At 47.2% G+C, this 22,392-nt stretch overlaps 1 protein-coding gene across 1 annotated transcript in view; it reads right to left on the reverse strand.

Annotated features, from left to right (window-relative positions):
- Positions 1-22,392, reverse strand: part of agbl1 (AGBL carboxypeptidase 1) — a 338,874-nt gene that overhangs the window by 173,487 nt on the left and 142,995 nt on the right. Inside the window, exons 16-17 of the mRNA XM_072470580.1 lie at positions 9,589-9,733; positions 6,002-6,152 (exon numbers count right to left, since the gene is read on the reverse strand). Of these exons, the coding sequence (XP_072326681.1) occupies positions 6,002-6,152; positions 9,589-9,733 (296 nt within the window). The remainder of the gene's footprint in view (positions 1-6,001; positions 6,153-9,588; positions 9,734-22,392) is intronic.

The raw sequence follows: 22,392 nt of genomic DNA on the forward strand, positions 1-22,392 counted from the left end.
AGTGCATCCAGATCATTATAACCCGCTGCAAAAAAAATTTATTCTCTACACCGCCACCATTGGTTCTTTTTCCAATTACTTGAAATCTGGACCTGGCTTCTGATCCCTCCGCCAATGAAATTAGTTTATCCTTACGTAGCGTATCAGAACCCTTCATGATTTTGAACGTCTCTATTAAAGCTTTTCTTAACCTTCTCTGCTCTCAGGTGAACATTTTTGTTTTAATTGACTCATTTACTAGGTGTGGAGTTAGCTGACAAGGACAGCTCCAATTGTCGTTACTCTTTTGCAGGATGCGGATGTCGCTGGCTGGGCCAGTACTTATTGTCCATGCCTAATTCCCCTCAAGAAGGTGCTGGTGATCTGCCTTCTTAATAATAATCTTTATTGTCACAAGTAGGCTTACATTAACACTGCAATGAAGTTACTGTGAAAAGCCCCTCGTCGCCACACTCCGGCGCCTGTTCAGATACACAGAGGGAGAATTCGGAATGTCTAAATTACCTAACAAGAACGTATTTCGGGACTCGTGGGAGGAAACCGGAGCACCCGGAGGAAACCCACGCAGACAGGGGGAGAATGTGCAGACTCCGCACAGTGACCCAAGCCGAGAATCGAACTGGGGCCCTGGCGCTGTGAAGCCATAGTACTAACCACTATGCTACCGTGTTGCTCTGTTCCTGAACCACTGCAGACCATGTTGTGTTGTAGGAACACCCACACTGCAGTTAGGGAGGGAATTATAACCCAGTGACAGTGCAGAAACAGCAGTATATCTCCATGTCAGGATGGTGTGTGCCTTAGGTGAGGAACATGCAAGTCGTGATGTTCCATGCGTCAGCTGCTCTTGTCTTTCTCGGTGATATTCCAATTTCCCCACTCTTTCTCTTACCCAGGATTGTGGAGAAGAATTAAAGTATCCCTACCAGTGTCCAGCTGAAATCAGCCAGCCCACTATAGAAAGGGAAGCAAGCAAAAGATGGGTCTTTTCTTGTCAGTGTGGCTAATTACAAAATAAACTCACTGACACAGCCCAAGGTGACATTTAACCGAATGGTCTGGATTCAAGCTCCGCTTCAATAGGTGAAAAGGCAGTTCACTAAATCACTATGTCACTCAGTCCTTATTAATCTCGTGCATTACACATTGTCTCCAACCCATTGTACCATTCAACTAGTCAACCAGTCCCCTAACATACTCTATCACCCAATCTCCCGATGCTACCGCAGTACAAACTCCCTTTAACCCTCCGCTCAGTCCCTTTTCCCTAATTTATTGTGCTCCTTAGTCCCTCTAGCCCGCTGCATCACCCAATCACTCCAACCCATTCATCACCGTTAAGCTGCTGCGTCATCCAGCTCCTCTAACCTATTCAAGCCCATTGCAGTACTTAATTCCTCTGAACCACATCACACAGCCTTTCTAACACTTTGCATCACCCAGCTCTTTAATGCATTTGGCGGATTGATGCCTTGATGGGGTTGGGAGGAGTTTGGGTGGGGGGGGAAGAGCTGACTGGTAGCGATTTAACCTGAGGGTCACCACACCTCAGGCAAAGGGCAAGGTTGAGAAGGCACGTCTGCATCGATTCTAACAAACTTCTACAGATGTGCCATAGAGAGCATCCTATCCGGCTGCATCACAGTCTGGTATGGCAACTGCTCGGCCCAAGATCGCTAGAAACTGCAGAGTGTGGTGAACTCAGCTCAACGCATCACACAAGCTTGCCACCCTCAGTCTACACCTCCCGCTGCCTCAGGAAGGCAGATAGCATTATCAGAGACCCCTCCCACCCAGGCATTGCCTTCTTCCAGACCCTTCCATCAGGCAGGAGGTACAGAAGTCTGAAGACTCGCACATCCAGACATAGGAACAGCTCCTTCCCCACAGCTACTAGACTCCTCAACGACCCTCCCTCGGACTGATCTGTTCCCTGTAAGATTCTGTTCCCGGTAAGAACACTGGGCGGGATTCTCTCAGCCCGGGGCCGGGCCAGAGAATCGCCACGACCAGCGCGAATCACGCCATGCCACCCCGATGCCGGGATGCGATTCTCCGCAGAGTGGAAAATCGGCGCCATTGGCACCGGCGCGGTCGCTGCGGCGCCGGCCGGGAGCCGCTCTACAGTGACCCTCCGGCGATTCTCCGCCCGGGATGGGCCGAGCGGCCGTAACAAAAGACCCGAGTCCCGCCAGCGCCGTTCTAACCACATCTTACCCAGCGGGACCTCAGCGTGGAAGGGTCCGGAGGCAGTCTGTGGATGGGGAGGGGGGATCCAACCCCGGGGGGGGGCCTCCGCTGTGGCCTGGCCAGCGATCGGTGGGCTGGCCTCTCAGGCTGGGGGCCTCCTTTCTTCCACGCCGGCCCCTATAGCCCTACGCCATGTTGCGTCGAGGCCGGCGCGGAGAAGGGAGACACTGCACATGCGCGCGTTGGTGCCGGTGCCACTGCGCATGCATAGGCCCCGCGGCGCCCCGTGGCGTGGGTCACTCCAGTGCCATGCTGGACCCCTGTAGGGCCAGAATTGCTGATCCTGAGGCTATGTTGACGCCGTTGGGAAACGTGACGGCGTTTACGACGGCGTCAACACTTAGCCTCAGGATCAGCGAATCCCGCCCACTATTCACGATGCCCTATGCTGCTCTTGTTTGGCCCCTTGTTCCGCACTATGACCAATCTCGATTTGTTTTTGTTTTTTTTTGTTTTAAAAAAAATAATTTTTATTAAGGTTTTCATAAAATATCAATAACAAAATGAAAAAGGAACCCAACAGGGTTAAGTACAAAACACAGTCCAAAAAAAGCAACCCTCCATACCACCCTCCCCCCGTACGTAAATAATAAATTAACATTAACACCCCGACTTAGCACAACAAATATATACACCCCCTCAGACCCCCCCAGTGTAAATAAAATAACCCCCCCCCCCCGCCCCCCCCGAGTTGCTGCTGACATTGATCAATGTCTACCGTTCTGCCAGGAAGTCTAAGAACAGTTGCCACCACCTAAAGAATCCTTGTACCGACCCTCTCAAGGCGAATTTCACCCTCTCCAACTTAATAAACCCCGCCATATCGTTGATCCAGGATTCCACGCTTGGGGGCCTCGCATCCTTCCAGTGAAGAAGAATCCTCCGCCGGGCTACCAGGGACTCAAAGGCCAGAATACCGGCCTCTTTCGCCTCCTGCACTCCCGGCTCCTCTGCCACCCCAAATATTGCGAGCACCCAGCCCGGCTTGACCCTGGAACCTACCACCCACGACACCGTCCTCGCTACACCCCTCCAAAATTCCTCCAGCGCTGGGCATGCCCAGAACATATGGATGTGATTCGCTGGACTCCCCAAGCACCTAACACACCTGTCATCGCCCCCAAAGAACCGGCTCATCCTTGTCCCGGTCATGTGTGCCCTGTGCAGCACCTTAAACTGTATGAGGCTGAGCCTCGCGCACGAGGAAGAGTTCACGCTCCCTATGGCATCGGCCCATGTCCCTTCCTCGATCTCCTCTCCCAACTCCTCCTCCCGCTTACCTTTCACTCCACCACCGAGGCCTCCTCCTCCTCCTGCATCACCTGGTAAGTTTCCGAGGTCTTCTCCACTCCCACCCACCCCCCCGAGAGCACCCTGTCCTGTACTGTGCGTGGCAGCAGCCATGGGAATTCCACCACCTGCCGCCTGGCAAACGCCCTCACCTGTAAGTACCTGAAGGTGTTCCCCAGGGGGGAGCCCATACTTCTCCTCCAGCTCACCCAGGCTCGCGAACTTCCCGTTCACAAACAGGTCCCCCAACCTTCGTATCCCTGCCCTGTGCCACCCCAAAAACCCTCCATCTGTTCTCTCTGGGACGAACCGGTGTTGATGGACCATTTGTCAACGTACTCTGTCGAGTATTCGTTTGTCTACTATGTACGTACTGTGTACATTCCCTTCGCCGCAGAAAAATACTTTTCACTGTTTTTCGTTACATGTGACAATAAATATCAATCGATCGATTGGACATTCTTTTATGAAGTGGTGCATAGTTTGCTCCCTCCCACAGGCACATAGGGGGCTGGCACTAATTCCCCAGCTGTGGAGGTTGGGCAAGCAGGGGCCGGCCTGGAAACTTTAGTTCAAACTTTAGTTAAAAGAGCCCCTATGATGTGTTGGTATGCAGAGAGAAAGACATGTTTGAAACAAGGATGATCCACAGGAACATGAATGTTTACAGCACAAAAGGTGACCATTTGGCCCATTGTCTCCATGTTGGCTCTTGGCTAGAGCAATCCAAATCCAATTACATTACTTTGCCCTCTTTCCTGTATGTTCCTCACATTAAACATTCATCCAAATTTCCCCTGAGAGATCCCCTGGTTTTCGACCACTACCTGGGCATAGAATTCAAACTCCAGAAATTCTTAACATAAAGAAATATCTCTTCATATTTTTTCTCATTTCAGTGGCAAATTCAAGCTGATGAATCCCCGTCATTAACTCTCCAACCGAGGAAACGGGCTTTTCCACTTCAATTTCTCAAAACCCGTCACAGATTTCACTCCTTGAAATACTATTTGCAATCTCACCTCTTTACTGTAGTTTCCCATTCCTGGTATGTTCTTGGTGAATCTGTGCTGCAATATTCTTTCTATAAACCCCAAAGCTGTCCTCTTAACTGTGCCTTTGCAATGCCATTAAAATTCCTTATTCTTATACTCACTGCATCTATTTAAAATTACTTCATTGAGCATTCAAAAGTTCATGTTTCTTCAATATGTGCGCTTAATCTGAAAATGCCATGGGGGTTAAGCATCCACAGGAAAATAATTCAGAAATGCGTGTACGAACACTGCCCTCGGCGGTGGACCAAACTCCTGAAAATAAATACCTAAGGCTAGAGATTCAGCTATTCCACGCACCAATCCACCTGTCACCAGCTATCTGTAACCTCGGACAAGTTTATTTGCATATTAGTGCGCGTCAAGGCCTCTGGGGAGCTCATCCTGCAGCATGTAAGGGAGAGTGTTGCTTCATCAGCAGGGGGTGGCACAGTGGTAATGTCACTGTATTGGACTAGAGAGCCAGGGTAATGCTCTGAGGATCCAGGTTTGAATCCCACCACGGCAGAAGGTGAAGTATGTGAATTCACGAAAAAAAACTCGAATCAAAAGTCAAACGACGACCATTGTCATTAAAAACCCATCTGGTTCACTCATGGAAGGAAATCTTTGTGCGCCTCCGGCCCCACAACAATGTGGCTGACCCTCTGAAATGGCCTAACAAACAAGCCAGGCCTTGCAAGGGCAATTAGGAAGGGCAAAAAACGCCTGCCCAGCCAGCGATGCCCACATCCTATGAATGAATAGATAACGAAAGGAACTTCTATAGTGCCTCTAAGACTGGGGATGCTACTGTGGTGAGCCACGTATGGCTACGTAAGGCTGTTGTATATATGCTCTACTGTTCTATTAGTATTGTTATCTCCACTGTTGTGTATACTTATTGTTATTGCTGTTCTGTTATTGGTTGTTGCTGTTGTACTGTTGGAATGTTATTATTGGTGCTGCTGTTGGCTCCGCCTGTGGCTCCGCCCAGCTGTGGAGGTATAAAGCCTGTTGACCTGGGTCAGCCCTGCAGTGCGGGAAGAGCTACAGGTCGGCACATATTTAGTTTATTAAAGCATCAGTTCACCGCTTCTCAGCGCCTCGTCTGAATTGATGTCTATCAGCTACTTTACTGGTCCGTGCATTTTCAAGTGGCAGCACTCTTGCCTCAGTATCAGAAGGTTCATGTTCTTGAGCCGAGATCCCAGGTTGAATCTTCAGTGCACTACTGACTGTACATACCCCACACCGACACAGGTGCTTCTGTTTGGATCAGACATTAAGATACTGTTTGCAATTTCATAAAACCAGTAACACACCTACACACCTGATGAGATGCACCAAAGTTTCAATGAGCCCCTAGCCTCAGCAAAATAAGCCAACCTACTGCATGGAAAGCTCGGAATACTTTGATTACTTACAAAATTGATGCAACTGTTCAGGTTGGGAACCAGGGCTCGCAGTAATCGTGATCACCGGGCACTTGTTACCCCCTAGTGTGGAACACAATATCTGATGCCTGAAGTAAATCTGATCAGGGTTCAGCGATTCCTTGAGGAGGTGCAGGTGAGTCTGAAACAGAGGTGAAACCTCAAGTTAAATGCACTGCATTAGATTCCCTTGGTCGTTTGTGTTTTTCAATCTTCCTGGCCCCAAATGCCATTTTCAACTGAATTAAACTGGCCCAATAAAAGGAGTTGCACTGAAGGCCATTCAGCGCTTGACCTCCTTGTGATTGGGTCCTTCACTACGGCCATGGCCCATTATTGAGAACAGTTTGCTGCCTTGCTCTCATGAATGACCACATAAAGATGTACAACAGAGCAACTGTCGGCTGCATCACCGCGCCCAGCTCAGAAATGGTGTAGGGAGAAAGCAGCCAATTTACAGTGGATCAAAAAGACTGAATTAAGTGGTGTTGCTGAAGAAAGATTGTCAGGTGACCAGTGCCACGAAAAACAGATCATTTGTCTTATTGTCGCCATGAGACCTTGATGTACAAATTGGCTGGCTGGCATGTTTCCCTATGACTACGCTTCAAAAGTACTTGATTAGCTGTGAAGCATGCTGAGACATTCTGAGGATGTGAAAGATGCTATCTAAATGCAAATTATTCCCCTTTTTTACTTTGAACAAAGTGAGCTTATTGGTGGGGGTAGGTGCAAGGGTGTCCGTGCACTGCCCCAGCACCTGGTGAGGTTAAATCCATGCCTGATCTTCAGGTAGAGTTCAGATTGGTAAAGTGATGTCAATTCATTTTTACACTCATCCAAAAATTATTCAGAAAGAAATAAAAGGATTGGCTTCAATATCCTGAATACATTAGCGATGCACCGTACAAGTGATTCAGAATAATTTGTCACCATGAAGTGGAACGATCTGAAATGTCTTTTCATTCACATAAATTTTTTATTGAGAAACAAACTCGGCATTAGATTTCATTTCAATATTATTTTACTTGAAGAAAGAAATCCAATTTTGTTTTGCAGCAAAATCTAATTTAAAGTACACCTGTAACAAATTCTTTTGTAAAAGTAATGGCTGTTCTCACTTCGTTCTGGCTCACATTGCCAAATGATTAAAAATCTTTCATCTCACTCAGGACACAATGTGGTTACGAGATGGATGAGGGATTTTGATTTTCACAGAGCATCATTCTAAAACTTTAAGCCCAAGCTGCAAGCTACCCCGACACCTTCCCAGAGCGCCCACCCCCCCCCCCCCACCCCTCAACAACACCCACCCCCGAGGTCACACCCATCATACAGGGGGTGGGTGGGGGCCAAAATTAGCAGCCAGCATGGCACATTTAAATAGATAATCGGAGATGGCACTTGGCGCAGTGGCTAGCACTGCTGCCACTCGCCGCCGAGGACCCGGGTTCAATCACTGACCGTGTGGAGTTTGCACATTCTCCCCGTGTCTGCACAGTCTCACCCCCACAACCCAATGTGCAGGGTAGGTGGATTGGCCCTTAATTGGAAAAAAAATAGATAATCAAGGGCCAATTAGGTTTGTTACCAAGCCAATTTCCCCCAATAATAATAATCATTGTTTATTGTCACAAGTAGGCTTCAATGAAGTTATTGTGAAAAGCCCCCAGTCGCCACTTTCCGGCGCCTGTTCGGGGAGGCTGGTACGGGAATTGAACCCGTGCTGCTGGCATTGTTCTGCATTACAAGCCAACTGTCTTAGCCCACTGTGCTAAAACCAAGTTATGAAATAGTTGATGTGGGCAGTCGGGCAGGAGTGGGAAGCCCGATTTTTTAAAAGAACTTCTTCAAAGACCAGGAAGGGGGAATCCTATTTTGGGGGGCTCTCCTTTGTGGATTGAGGGGTGCTCCCCCTCAAATAGAACCCCGCTCTTTTCTTCCTGAACCGCCTGCTGCCTTAAACACACTCCCCCTGCCCCCTCCCTAACCTGCCCAATCCCTTCTGCCCAAGACCCTGGACTTAGCTGTCTCCGGGACTACGGTTCTTTGCTGCCTCTGGGACCCAGGGGTCTTAGATGCCTCTGGGACCCAGGGGTCTTTGCTGCGTCCGGGACCCAGGGGTCTAAGCTGTCTCCAGGATTCATTAGGTCTTCTTCTGCTTCCTCTTTGCAGTCCCGGAGGTGCCCACTAATGTGTTCATGCCATTCAGATTGACCAGCAGCTCCCGAGGGCAGGGCTTACGCCCCAGTGGGGGATGGAAGTCCCACACTGCCACAGTTTATCCCACCCACAGCGCGTTCTGGCTGTGCCGCAACGTTGCGACGATGGAGCTGGGCAGCTTAATGCGGACTTTGTTTCCAGGGAGGCGAGATGCCCACCCCAAAATATTCTGCCCATGGTGAGAGTGGCTGATCTTGTCCTCAGGTTGACTGATTCCAAAGTAACCTGTTGTCAGCATAAGGAGCTTGCTGGTTCCTCCCATTCCGATGGGTGAAGGTTTTCCCTCAAATCTGTTTCTGGCTTTACCAGGACACATTTAGCAATCCCGCACAAGTTGCCAGAAAAATTCCTACCTCGCCGCCAAAAGTCTTGCTGAATAGTTTAGCCATACACCAGAACTTCAAGAGGATCTAATTCCCCAGAAGTCAAAAAACGGGATAAAAGTGAACGAAAAAAAAACTTCAGTTCAACAATACACTGGGAGTCTGACTCCACATCACAGAGTACCAATTACCATGACCAAGGCAAGAGCAGTCTTATGGCAGTGACCAGCAGATGATGAAGCTACAGGTGGAATATGATTGAATCGCACAATTTCCGCCCATGAAATCAGCTAATTTAATTTATTGCTTTCCACAACAAAGTAATTCATGTTTTGTTAGCAGAAAATACTTTCCATTTTCTAATTGCGGGGGGGCGGGGTGGGGGGGGGCAGGATGGCCTGCCCGCAAGCAGCAGGTAGCCAACTCACTGAGTTAGTGGCCAGTTAATGTCTATTGTCGGAGGCCGACCGGGATTTTCTAGTTAGCTTCCGGGTCGCTGGAGTTAGATAAAGAGGCCAGCACTCCAGGCGAGCACATAGACCCTCGCTGGTGCCCCTGGCTGCCTGATGTATTTTTTATTTTCAAAGTTTCAAAAAGTTGCAAACAGGGCTCCTCCACCTTGGGGCACCCTTGCCCTCACCCACCCGATGCTGCTTCCCAGCTGGAGTGCCTTCTTCAGCGCTCAGGGTTCAAGAGCCCGCCGCCACCCCTGCATCTCCCCACCTACCCATTCCTAATTGGAAGGCAAGCCCACCCTCTGACCATTAATTGACCAATGCGGGGAAAATCACAAATGACTGATTGTTCCCCACACTGTGTGGACCTCTGGCCCCGATTTGAGCCTGACTACAGGACCCTGAAAAGCCTACAGGGAAAAATCCTGCCCTTGACATTTTACACACGGCCTTCCGAATTGAGGGGTATGGGTCTGGCTTGCCTGACAATGTCACATGTGCGGACTGTTCTGTAGATCTAGTCACTGGGTGTTTTGCAGGACATTTCCACAGTCAGTAGTATAAGAAAGCCACATACCATTAGTGTTGAATAGGTGTACGGGTAGTGATATGCCAAGTAGCAGACATCCTTCGAGTGCAGGAAAGTGATGGTAAATGTCAAGGTGTAGTATGATGTATCCTTCTGGCCTCTTGTAACTGCACTATGTCTACAATAATGATTTCTGAGGGAACAGAATAATATCCAGCTTTATCTGTGCAAAGAATCCATTTGTTCTACTTTGTCAAACACACCAGTGTTTCAAATAAGTAACATCACAGGCAAAACGATGAATTTCATTTCACAGGGAATACATCATATCGATATTTGTGTTTCACATGCAGACTACACCTCATGTATATTTCAAATTATGTAAATTTCACAGCTGTGCATGTCACACCGATGCAGATTTCACATGTATTTACAGTACACAGGCCTGTAGAGCAGCCACGTATGTGCTCACGGGTAGAATACACAAAAGTGTAGCTGCACTATGGCATGTTGTGAAACCGACTCATTGAATTTTAGTGACAGGCTGGGCCCTCGGAAAACGTAAAAGTGACCAGGAAAACTGTCAGATTGTCATGGAAATCCAACCATTCACTATAGTCCTCCGCATAACAAAGCCACGTCATCTTCCAGCCACGTGATTGATTCTTCATGCTCACATCAAGTGGCGTTGCCATTCAGTTACAGAAAGAATCACCCCCAAAACAGAGGCCCACCTCAGGACATTGATTGCACAGCTTCACACATAGTCCAAGAGAAAATATTTATAAAGCACACTTCACACACACACATACACTCAAGCAAATATGCCCGTTTCACAGGTGCCTATGCAAAGGTGACTACTTTGCACAGATGTGAGCATCAGATGCATATTTCACAAGCATGTACATTGCACGTGTATACATGTACATTGCACGTGCATACACGTACATTGCACATGCATACATGTACATTGCACGTGCACACATGTACATTGCACATGCATACATGTACATTGCACGTGCACACATGTACATTGCACATGCATACATGCACATTGCACATGCAGACATGTACATTGCACATGCATACATGCACATTGCACATGCAGACATGTACATTGCACATGCATACATGCACATTGCAGAGGCGTGCAGTTAGCACCGGAGCAAAACTAAAAGATAAAATTTGCAAAAGCATTTCTGAAAAGATGAAATACTGGGGAACAAAAGTGTGAGCTGCAGGAAGATCATTTCAGATGTTGCACTTCAAGAGATCACCACATGAAAACCCTGCAAGATCCGAGGCTATCAGATCCTCACAACTGATAACGTGCGCAGAAAGTTAGCCTATACTCTTCAGAGTGGAGCCACTACTCCTGCCCCTCCATAGCCAGTGACAATGTTAAAAATAATTAAATATTTCTGTGATGAACGGTTACTGCCTTATCATCATGTAAGGTGATGTCCCCTTTAAGACCGGGCTTGGAACCCTGGGGACTCCGCCTCTGGCTCCGCCCATCTGGGAGCCATACATAAAGGGCTGCCTCATGGTCTGTATAGCAGTCAGCTCTTGTCTCTAGCTGTAGCATAGTTATTAGTCTAATAAAGCCTTCTTTACAGTTTAATCTCTAAGCATCATTATTGAGGGTACCTCAATTTCAAACCTCCTACACAAGGTATTAAACCACAGCGGTACTGCACCATGGGTTTAAAATGCTTTCATTAGATGTACAAAATATTTCATATCTAATGGGCCTGCACAGTAGAGACTGAGCAGATTAAGATCATTTAGAACATGCCTGTGTTTACAACCTGGAACATCAGTTAAAATGAAAGAAGTGTGTTCCTGGAGGGGCAGTTTGCCAGTTTATAGGAATTGTCGGAGAAGTTTGGGCTGTTGCGATCTGGCTCATTCAGGTACTTAAAAGTTCGCAATTTTGCGAAACAGACCTTCCCAACATGTCCCGTCGTGCTGCCAGCCTCATTAATGGAGAGGGTTCTTTCACTCGCAGGGTCGGAGGGAGGGAGCACTTCCAGTACTATGGACTGATTATGTTGCAGGACTCCGTATCGGTGGAGGGGGTTAAAGCCAAGTGGGAGGAGTAGTTGGGGCCCTGGGGAGGGCGAACTCCACGTCCTCGTGTGCAAGCGAGCCTTGGCTTAATACAACTTAAGTAAGGCTCACCTGACTAGATCCAGGATGAGTCAGTTCTTTACAGGGGTGAAGGACAAGTGTGGGGGCTGTGCAGGGGGTCCGGCCAATCATGTGTATATGTTCCTGTCGTATCCCAGGCCTGTGGGTTTCTGGGGCTCTTTCTTTAGTACCATGTCGGGATTGCTGATAATTGAGTTGGAGCCCCGTCCCTTAGTGGCTGAATTTGTGTGTCAAACTTGCCGGAGCTGCATACGGGTACGGGACCGATGTCCTGGCCTTCGCCTCACTGATGGCCTGGAGTCGAGTGCTGATGGGGTGGAGGTCAGCTTCTCCACCCAGTGCCTCTGTGTGTCTGGGAGATCTGATGGCGTACCAATACCTTGAGAAAGTCAAGTACACTATGAGGGGAGCAATTGAGGGTCTTTATGGAAGATGGTAGTCGTTTATTGTGTATTTCAAAGAGCTGGTCACCATTAGTTGCTGGCGGTGGGGGGGGAGTGGGGGGCAGAGGTTAGGTATTTGGGAAGTGTGGAGTTAGGTCATAGGGGATGGTAAGTGGGAGTGGGGGGTTCTTATTCAGTTTGGTTGTGTTGTTTGGTTTTTATGTATAAAATGGAAAAAGTTGAATAAAAATACTTTTTTTACTGAAATAAATGTTACAACTTAAAATCCATCACATCCGAATTCCTAGCTCATGAAATTTCTGAGGCCATTTTACAGAGGCAGACATAGCAATCGTAAATGAACCCGCCATTTTCCTTGCTCACACATTTCTGACTTCAACGCAATTTTATATTTCAGACTGGAAACTACAGAATGAATGTGGTCAGTTTTGACAGTGGTGTTCACCAATCAGAAATAAACTGGTTAGCGTCTCCATGGCAGAATCACAGAACACTTGCCACACAGAAGGAGGTCATTTGGCCCATCATCTCTGTGCTGGCTGCTTGATTGACTTTTTATTTCAAAAGTTTGAAAAAGTTGGAAAGAAGTCTCCTCCATTTTGGGGTATCCTCGCCCCCTCACCTACTTGCCATGGCATCTCTCCCCCGCCCCCCCCCCCACCCCCACCCCCACCCCCGCCCCCCTCACCTCCAGCCCCCCCCCCCTTCTGACCACTAATTGACCAATTTGGGGGGGGGGGAAATCACATGTGACTGATTGTTTCCCCACACAGCACAGGCAGATCGCTCCCCCACAGCGAGTCTCTTCTGCCAGGAAAACAGTTCCAACTTCTCCAATCTATCTACATAATTGAGATTCCTCATCCCTGGAGCCATTCTCGTAGTGTTTTCCGCACTCTCTCTAATGCTTTCACATCCAGTTGAGACCGAACCAATGCTTTATACAAATCCAACGTAACATCCTTGCTTCTGTACTCTATGTCCCTATTTATAAAGGCCAGGATGCTGAAGAAAATACCATGTGCACATTAAAGGGTTGGCCCACCAATCGGCCTAATTTCAAGGTTTATGTTGTTATCACTATAAAGATCTAGGAGGTCATAGAATTTACAGTGCAAAAGGAGGCCATTCGGTCCATCGAGTCTGCACTGGCCCTTGGAAAGAGCACCCTACCTAAGCCCACGCCTCCATCCTACCCCGTAACCCAGTAACCTTTTTTTTGGACACCAAGGGCAATCCACCTAACCTGCACATCTTTGGACTGTGGGAGGAAACTGGATCACCCGGAGGAAACCCACGTTCACACGGGGAGAACATGCAGACTCCGCACAGACAGTGACCCGAGCCGGGAATCGAACCTGGGACCCTGGAGCTGGGAAGCAACAGTGCTAACCACTGTGCTACCGTGCCACCCCAGGTCCGAGAGGGTAAGTTGACTGAAGTTTATTTAAGGTTAAGGAAATGGCCGCTACGGTGGCGTAGAACAGAATAAGCCCCGTTCAGGACTACGGCAATGCCGATCCCCGTCCGGGCCGGTTTTTATAGAGCAAGATAACGAGCCTCAGCTGGGCGGGTCTCCGCCCACTAGCGGGAAAGCTCATATTCTTTGGTTCCCACGGGGTGATCGATTCGTGTATTCCCCTGGGCCTCTTAAGGGTTATTACACTCACCACCTGCCATAATCTATAGCATGCCTTTTTTTCATCATACACTCCTCAATATGTACCATGGAATGGAACAAACAATGGCTGGACATTCCACATTACAACACAGCAACACTACACCCATATTGAAAGCTGCTAAGTGTACAACTCTTGGCAACTTTACTCCAAACTACCAATGTGTGAACAGCTCTGGGCTTTATGCTTCATCTGCTGCTATTAGTACCAATTTGTATTTCCAGTGTTGGTTTAACACATTCCCACTGGGGAATTCAAACCACCCATTCAATTTATTGGGGTGGAATGAATGAATTAAACTCTCGCTGCATATTTCAAATTTTAAACTGGCAGACATCTACTACTAGAAATCGCACTCCAAATAGGTTCTGCTACAGCCCAAAGGCTTAATTTGATGTGTGTCAAATATTCTCTGTAAGCTGAAAAAAAAATGAGTTTGCAGTGCCTAACTGTGGATGAAGAGGCAATTTTCTGTTATCTGAAAAAAATTCTCAAACATTGTAGCGTGAGGCAATTTATGCAACAAACATTGTCCCGTACTTTATCACTAATCTTCCTGAATGGAAAAATTGGAAATGGATGCAAGTGAAATGTTGATGTAAAGAAAATAGTTTCTCTATTGCGATTAGCACCAGGTACACAATCCACCGACCCTGCACGCCTTTGGGTTGTGGGGTGAGACCCACGCAGACACAGGGAGAATGTGCAAACTCCACATGGACAGTGACCCAGGGCCGGGATCGAACCTGGGACCTCGGAGCCTTGAGGCAGCAGTGCTAACCCTCTGCGCCACCGTGCTACCCATGAGGGAGGAGTTTCTTAACCCTTGTCCCAAGGGACGACCAGGGCTGGACAGATATCATGGAGGCAGGAATCAGGAGTTGGGAATTTTCCTGATATTGTGATTTCCCCCTCTGTCCGGGCAGAACCAGCAGGCCCAATTTTGCATCTCTTGTGGAGTGGATCACCCTGAAGTCGGGCCTAACACCAGAGGCAGGTCAGTGCTGAGGCAGCCAGGCTAAAAAGCCTGCCTCCATCCTCCGAGATAGTGACTCAGTTCTTCTGATCAGTATAAAACTCCCTTCAGTCTCTCCACCTTCACCTCTTTCACCCCACTCACCCCAATCACTCAGAACCCACTCACCCAGTATCCACTTAATAAAAGGGACTCGCAAGCCTTACACTAGCATTTAGAAATGTTTTTAAAAACTGATAAATCAGAAAAAGAAATAAACATCACGAGATAGATACTTGGAAAAGTCAAATGTGTCACATTGTTCAAACAGCCAAACAGATGGCTGAACTCCTCTGAAGGCGGGGGTGGGGGTGGGGGAGGGGGCAGAATGAATGAAAAATATGGGGTGAGTTTAAGTATTAAATATTGATTTTATACACTGGATAATCTGTTCTAATGCATTTCACACTTTTCCACTTTTAAAATTCTGTGCTTTCACTTAACAGCTTTCCAGTTGTCAGAACTAACAACCTTTCAAGCACATTATTTAATGGTCACTTAGCTTTTCCAATTATAGTTCTGTCATCACTCATGTTAGTAAACACAGATTTAGGTCTGGCTACAATATTTTGTGATCAACTACAAAGGAGACAACACCATTTTTACTCACTCTGCCTGCCTTCAAATGATGGTTCACTACGCCAATGACCAAAAGGGCTTCCACAACACAGCTGCCTTGGTGAAATTGCAGAAGTTCTGAAATGCCCACTTCCAAAAGGATGCTGGCAACTTTTAAACAGAAGCTTGTGGGGTTCCTGACCCATCCTCTTACCCACTCCACTTAAAAATAACTGGAGATGGAAATGGAGGCAGAACTTCCATCCACCCTGCTCTGTGGCCATTTTCTTCCAATTCTTCACTCCATGTAGTCCCAGAACTGCTCCGCAAAATCTGTTCCCAGTTTCCCAGAAGAAAAGGTCAGAAAGAAGAGGCAGAGACCTGGAGGACTAGGTCTTCACCACTTTAACATTGTGGCAAGACTCCCATAGCTTCCCCGAGGTGAGGGAGCTTGGCCTTTCCCTAAACTAGGTGCCCAAGTTGATTGCCAGTATTCGGCCTCCCATTTTATTTCTTTGATCAAATGAAAGGGCACGGAAAACATGGCACCACAGCCTACCTGTAGATTCCTGCTGACTAGCAGAGGTTGGGGTAGGGGAGAGGTTCCTTGGGAGCCCAGTGGGCGAGTCAATGACTTGAGACCAGAAATCCTTTGAGAGCATATTGCTCTCTCGCGCAATAGCATGGTATATAGTACGCCTTAGCTCAATCCCCATCAAGTCCTGTCAAACAAATACAGGCCTCACAAACCGAGTAGCTACAGTTTGCTTCCCTGCCAGTCCTATCACCATTCCGCACTGCCTATGGTTCGTCCCTGTAGTAAAGGTCTCTACAGGTCCAGAAAATGGCCTGGGATGGGAAATCTTTGTGATCTATCAACTGGACACGTGCAGAACACTGCAGTCCTAAGCTTCTGTCTAGAACTGGTGAAGTGATGAGGCTAAATAATTCTGTCCCAGGATGATTATCAAGTACACTTGTTGTGCAATATTTTAATATGATCATTCTTCACACCTACATCTGATGAAAGCATTAAAAAAAACAAAATACTGATAGCGAAGCTTTGAGAGAACGAATCGTCAAAAGAATATCCTCAGGTGATGCACAACATCAGCCTTACCTACCTGAGCTACAGTAACACTGGTTGATTTTATACTAGTGCGCTGAGCAGATTGACGGCAGAACCAACCTGCTCCACCAGCTGTGCCATCACAATTATGCCAGGCTCACTTAGCTCCACAGCAAACCAGATGATACACTGTTTGAAAAAGACAGCCGCGGTACAGGATTTAATGCTGCTGCTGAAGATGTATCGCTGTAAATCGTAACTGCTGAGGCAAATGAATGGCAAGGTCATTCAGAGTCCAATTGCCATTTGAACTGCAACACAGCCTTATTTTTGTTCACCATTTTTAACAAGCCATTTAAGTCAAGGAAAGGGATGCAGGAATTTCATATTTCCTGTTCCTGGGAAGCGTCTCTGTTTTTCAAACTTTTGCCTTTTTTTCCCTTACGTTTCCTCTTGAAATGTGACACACAAATTAAAAAGTAATATTAAAGCATTTCAAATTGAAATGCATGTCTTATGTGCCATGTTTATTGTATTTTAACAAGATTTTGCAAAGATTCCAGGTCAGTGTGTGCCTTGATATTTCCATTCTGCATATTGTCCTTCGTCAAATAAAACAGGTATCCATAGCCTGAAAACGCGGCGTGCTACTGAAGGGACAGTATGTCTGTTTCTTGTGGCACCAGTGCAAAGTATGAACCCTGATAAAATGGTGCATCATTGTGGCTCCTACTGGTCCCCCATCACCTGGGGGTTCAATAGTTTATCTTGGATCTCCTTGCTGTCCTCCTTTCTGATGGTAAGTCTATCAAGGGTTGGTTGGGTGAATGCAACTCATCTGTGGAAACATGAAGGACATTGTTCCATTCATTATTCCGAACTCTGCATGGACTGGAAATAACGAAGATCTACTGTAGACGTCAGAGCGGAAGACAATGATTTATTCTGTTCCGGTTCGAAAATTAATGCACAAAGGACATTATGCAAGTTTAAGTATTTGCAAATAATTTTTAAAAAGGAATTCTGAGAAAGCGATTAAAGATTGCACTGCCAGTATGGCTTTCAAGCTATTACCATATAGGACGTTTGTTAAAAATGACACCATCTGGCACTTACAAGATTGTTTTGACCCTGAGGATGTGTTGTCTTCCTCGCTGAGTAGATTGATACTTTCAAATAATCCACTCATGACAATTAACTATTTCTGTGGGGTCTTCGTAGCTTCCATGCTTGTGATGTGGCTGCTTATTGTACTCAGTTTTCATCTTTGACACATTTTGAGAATTCAGCAATGTGCTGTACACTGATACTGTGGAGGTTTTTTTTGCAGTGCTACGTGGTCTACAGCTGCTCTTGGCTCGTGTTGGTTCATGTTTTGCACTGAAAAAGGGGCTTGATAATTAACAAATTAATAGTTTGATTAATACAAAAAGTTCACCTTCAGCAAAACATAGCGGTTTTTTTTGCTTTGACTATCTATTTTCCGCTTTTATCATTAACTTGTTATGGTCATTAATATAATTTAAGTACCACGTTCTCACGGACTGAGAAGTAAGTTTTTGACATAATACATCCAAGTATGCAACATTAGTCACTTAAAGAGCAGTAAGCATTTGCAAAGTTATATGACTTTGTATAAATCTAGTTTGCAAATCGATCCTGACATGGTTTAGGAGTGTGGTTTGTTTCATGAGTTCAATCCCTTTAAACAAATATTTTCTCCTCAGCGATCACCAAAGTGGTGACCAGTGCAGATGACTGCTGGATAGATCACCGGTTCATCTGCTCTTCAATGTCCATCAAACTCCACCAGAAGCAGCAGAAGATGAAGAAACAGCTCCGAACACAGATCACGTTGAGCGGCTTCAAGCGCTAAGCTTGCTAGTGAACCTCCACCAATGCCTTCGCCAAAATCCCCAAAGCGTCCATTCTTTTTTAAAATATAAATTTAGAGTACCCAATTCATTTTTCCAATTAAGGGGCAATTTAGCGTGGCCAATCCACCTAGCCTGCACACCTTTGGGGGTTGTGGGGGCGAAACCCACGCAAACACGGGGAGAATGTGCAAACTCCGCACAGACAGTGACCCAGAGCCGGGATCAAACCTGGGATCTCGGCGCCTTGAGGCAGCAGGGCTAACCCACTGCGCCACCGTGCTGCCCTCAAAGTGTCCATTCTAATAATAAAGGGAAGCACTCGGAACACCATAGAGTACAAGGCTACAGACCAAGTGCTGGGAAATGTGATTAGAATAGATAGGTACTTGATGGCCAGTGCAAACAGGATGGGCCGAAGGGCCCCTTTCCATGCTGGAAACCTCTATGACTCTAATGGAGTGGTGGAAAACTGGAAAGAGCTGAAGCCAGCTATCATCTCAAGCTGTGAGGAAACTATTAGCTACAAGACCAGGAAACACCAAGACTGGTTCGATGAGAACAACCACATCATCCAAGACTTCATCGACAAGAAGAGGAAAGCTGTCCGCGACTGGCAAAATGACATAGCCAGCAAGGAAAAGTGGAGAGCTCATCAGTTAGCCAAGGCAGAGGTACAAAGAATAACTAAGGAAATCAAGAAGCAATGGTGGACTGAGAAAGCTAAAGAGCTGCAGCTCCTCACTGACATGCATGACACCTGGGTCTTCATCAGTGCCACCAAGGCAATATATGGGCCCAACACCCTAGGCATCAAACCGGTGCAGAGTAAGGACAGAACCCTCTTGAGAAGCAGAGAAAACATCAGCCTCCAATGGATAGAACACTTCAAAATAACTCCTAAACTGTGCTCCAACCAGAGATGAGGACGTGTTTGAGGAAATCCCCCAATTCCCCATCAAAGATAATCTTGGGCTCCCACCAAATGTGGACGAAGTCGAATCCGCCATTAACCACGTGAAGACTGAAAAAGCCGCAGGAGTGGATGCCCAGCGGAGATTTTCAAACCTGGAGGGGAAGAGATCACCTGTCATCTTGAATATCTGGGTCAGAGAAGATATTCCAGTCAACCTCTGCGATGCTGTCATTATCACAATTTTCAAGAAAGAAGACAAAGCGGACTGTGGGAATTACTGAGGAATCTCCCTACTCTCCATTCCCGGGAAGATCCTCGCCTGAATCCTCACTAGCCACCTTCTCCCAGTCTCTGAAGAAATTCTTCTGAAAAGCCAGTGTGGCTTCCGACCAAACCGTGGAACAGTGGACATGATTGCCATTGCTCGGCAACTTCAAGAGAATTGCCAGGAGCAACATCAACCACCCGACATGGCCTTCATCAAACTGACCAAGGCTTTCGATTCAGTCAGTCGGGAAGTGCTATGGAAGACTGTCAAAGGCTAGCTGTTCAGAGAAATTCATCAACATCCTCTGGCTCCTCCAAAGCAAGGTATCAGTGACAGTCCTCGCCAACGGAAAAATGGCAGAAACCTTCAACGTCAAAACTGGAGTCAAGTCGGGATGTGTCATCATCCCCACCCTTTTCTCCATCTTCATCGCCACCATCCTTCACCTTGTCAAGAACAAGTTTCCCAGTGGAGTGGACATCGTCTACAGGATGGACAGAAACCTTTTGAAGCTTAACCAGTTGAAATCCAAGAAGAAAACGACACTGACATCAATCGTGGAACTTCAATATGCAGATGACATCACCATCGCTACTCTCTCAGAAGAAAATCTCCAAGCCATGCTTGACACCTTCGGGGAAGCATACCAAAGCATCAGTCTCAGCGTCAACATCAAGAAGACTCAAGTCCTTTACCAACTTACCCCAGGGTCAAATCTGGTGTCTCCCTCCATCAAAATAAAAAGAGAAACCCTCCAAAACGTGGAACATTTCCCATAACTGGAGAGCCACCTCTCCTCTAAGGCTGACATTGGTGCGGAGATCCAACAGCGCAACCAATCCACAAGCATCACCTTCAGAACCCCAAGGACGGGAGTCTTTGATAACAGTGATATCCATGCTGGCACCAGCACGGTAGCATTGTGGATAGCACAATTGTTTCACAGCTCCAGGGTCCCAGGTTCGATTCCGGCTTGGGTCACTGTCTGTGCGGAGTCTGCACATCCTCCCCGTGTGTGCGTGGGTCTCCTCCGGGTGCTCCGGTTTCCTCCCACAGTCCAAAGATGTGCAGGTTAGGTGGATTGGCTATGATAAATTGCCCTTAGTGTCCAAAATTGCCCTTAGTGTTGGGTGGGGTTACTAGGTTATGGGGATAGGGTGGAGGTGTTGACGTTGTGTAGGGTGCTCTTTCCAAGAGCCGGTGCAGACTCGATGGGCTGAATGGCTTTCTTCTGCACTGTAAATTCTATGTAAATACCAAGACCCTTGTTGTACAAGGTGGTCATCCTCCCAACTCTTCTAAATGGATCAATAACTTGGATTATGTATAGACGCCACCTCAAGACCCTGGAGAGGTATCATCATGGCTGTCTGAGATGGAGTCTCTGCATCAGCCGTAAGTACTAACATCAGTGTCCTTGAAGGACCAAGAGCAGCAGTATCGAGGCCATGGTCATCTGAAACCAACTCCACTGGGCTGGCTATGTGCTTAGGATGTCAGAGTCCCAACTGCCAAAGCAAATCCTCTCTGCCCAGCTCAACAGAAGGTTCCGAACTAGAGGAAGACAAAGGAAGTGCTTCAAAGACACCCTGAAGGCTTACCTCAAGAAATGCAACATCAAAGTCAAAGCCTGGGAGACCGTTGCTCAGAAGAAACCTACCTGGAGGAACCTCTCGATTGAAGGGAAACAATTCTTCGAGGACACCCGACGACAAGAGGAAGGATGGAAAAAGAGCCAGAGAAAGTAATGACAGCGATCTAGAGTCCTCCCGGAAACATCTGCCAAGTGTGCGGTCGAAGATGCAGCTCTAGGTTCGGGCTCATCAGCCATGCTGCAACCCACAGAACCCGTGACAAGTAGTACGGAGTTTCTTAGTTGGACAATCGTATTCAAAGGTGGTTTTCTCCTGACTCTTGAAGAGCCAAGCCAGTGAGGATTTGTCAAAAGTTTTGTCTTGCAAGGGCCGGTTTAAGTGAAGAGGAAGGGCAGCTCCACCACAATTTAATCTCTGCAGCAGTCGAAATGTTGTATTTTGTTGCAGTAATCATGCTTCCATCAAACTGAGTGAGTTTCCCATTGCGGCAGAAAAGGTAACTGCAGAGGTCACATAGATTTTAAAAGAATACTGTTGTTTTCCGTGAATTCAGTTCGCGGCAAAGTTGGACGTCATTCCCAGCGAGACATTCAAATCTGCTTTCACAGTAACCCAACAAGCTCTAAGCTTTCCTGCAGTTAGTTCTCACCAATTTCAGCCAGGGGTCTTGTTGTACTCCTTTAAGTAAAGGCCGATCATGATGTGGCCTCTTTCACTTTGCCACCAAGGAGGTATTTTCCTGATGGAGTCACGCACGGACAAGATTTGAAAGAGTTCACAGTCCTCGAAACTGCAGATAGAAAGATAATGGCTCCTGTTCTGAAGGTTATCACTCAAAGTCAGTCAACCCCATCGCTGGGATTGCTTCAATCACACGTAGCACCAAGTATCCAGGAAGTGAGTTCATGGCTTCCTAGAACAATTACATCTGAAATGGCTTCAAAAGGCTTTTCTTTTGAAGCGCAGGATCATGTGGATAGCACAATTGCTTCACACCTCCAGGGTCCAAGGTTTGATTCCCGGCTTGGGTCACTGTCTGTGCGGAGTCTGCACATCCTCCCCGTGTGTGCGTGGGTTTCCTCCGGGTGCTCCGGTTTCCTCCCACAGTCCAAGGATGTGCAGGTTAGGTGGATTGGCCATGATAAATTGCCCTTAGTGTCCAAAATTGCCCTTAGTGGGGTTAGGGTGGAGGTGTTGACCTTGGGTAGGGTGCTCTTTCCAAGAGCCGGTGCAGACTCGATGGGCCGAATGGCCTCCTTCTGCACTGTAAATTCTATGATCTATGAACTCATTACACATTTATTTGCTTTATGGATAAGA

This window comes from Scyliorhinus torazame, chromosome 12 (assembly GCF_047496885.1).
Source record: "Scyliorhinus torazame isolate Kashiwa2021f chromosome 12, sScyTor2.1, whole genome shotgun sequence".
In the NCBI taxonomy this organism is placed as follows: Eukaryota; Metazoa; Chordata; class Chondrichthyes; order Carcharhiniformes; family Scyliorhinidae; genus Scyliorhinus; species Scyliorhinus torazame.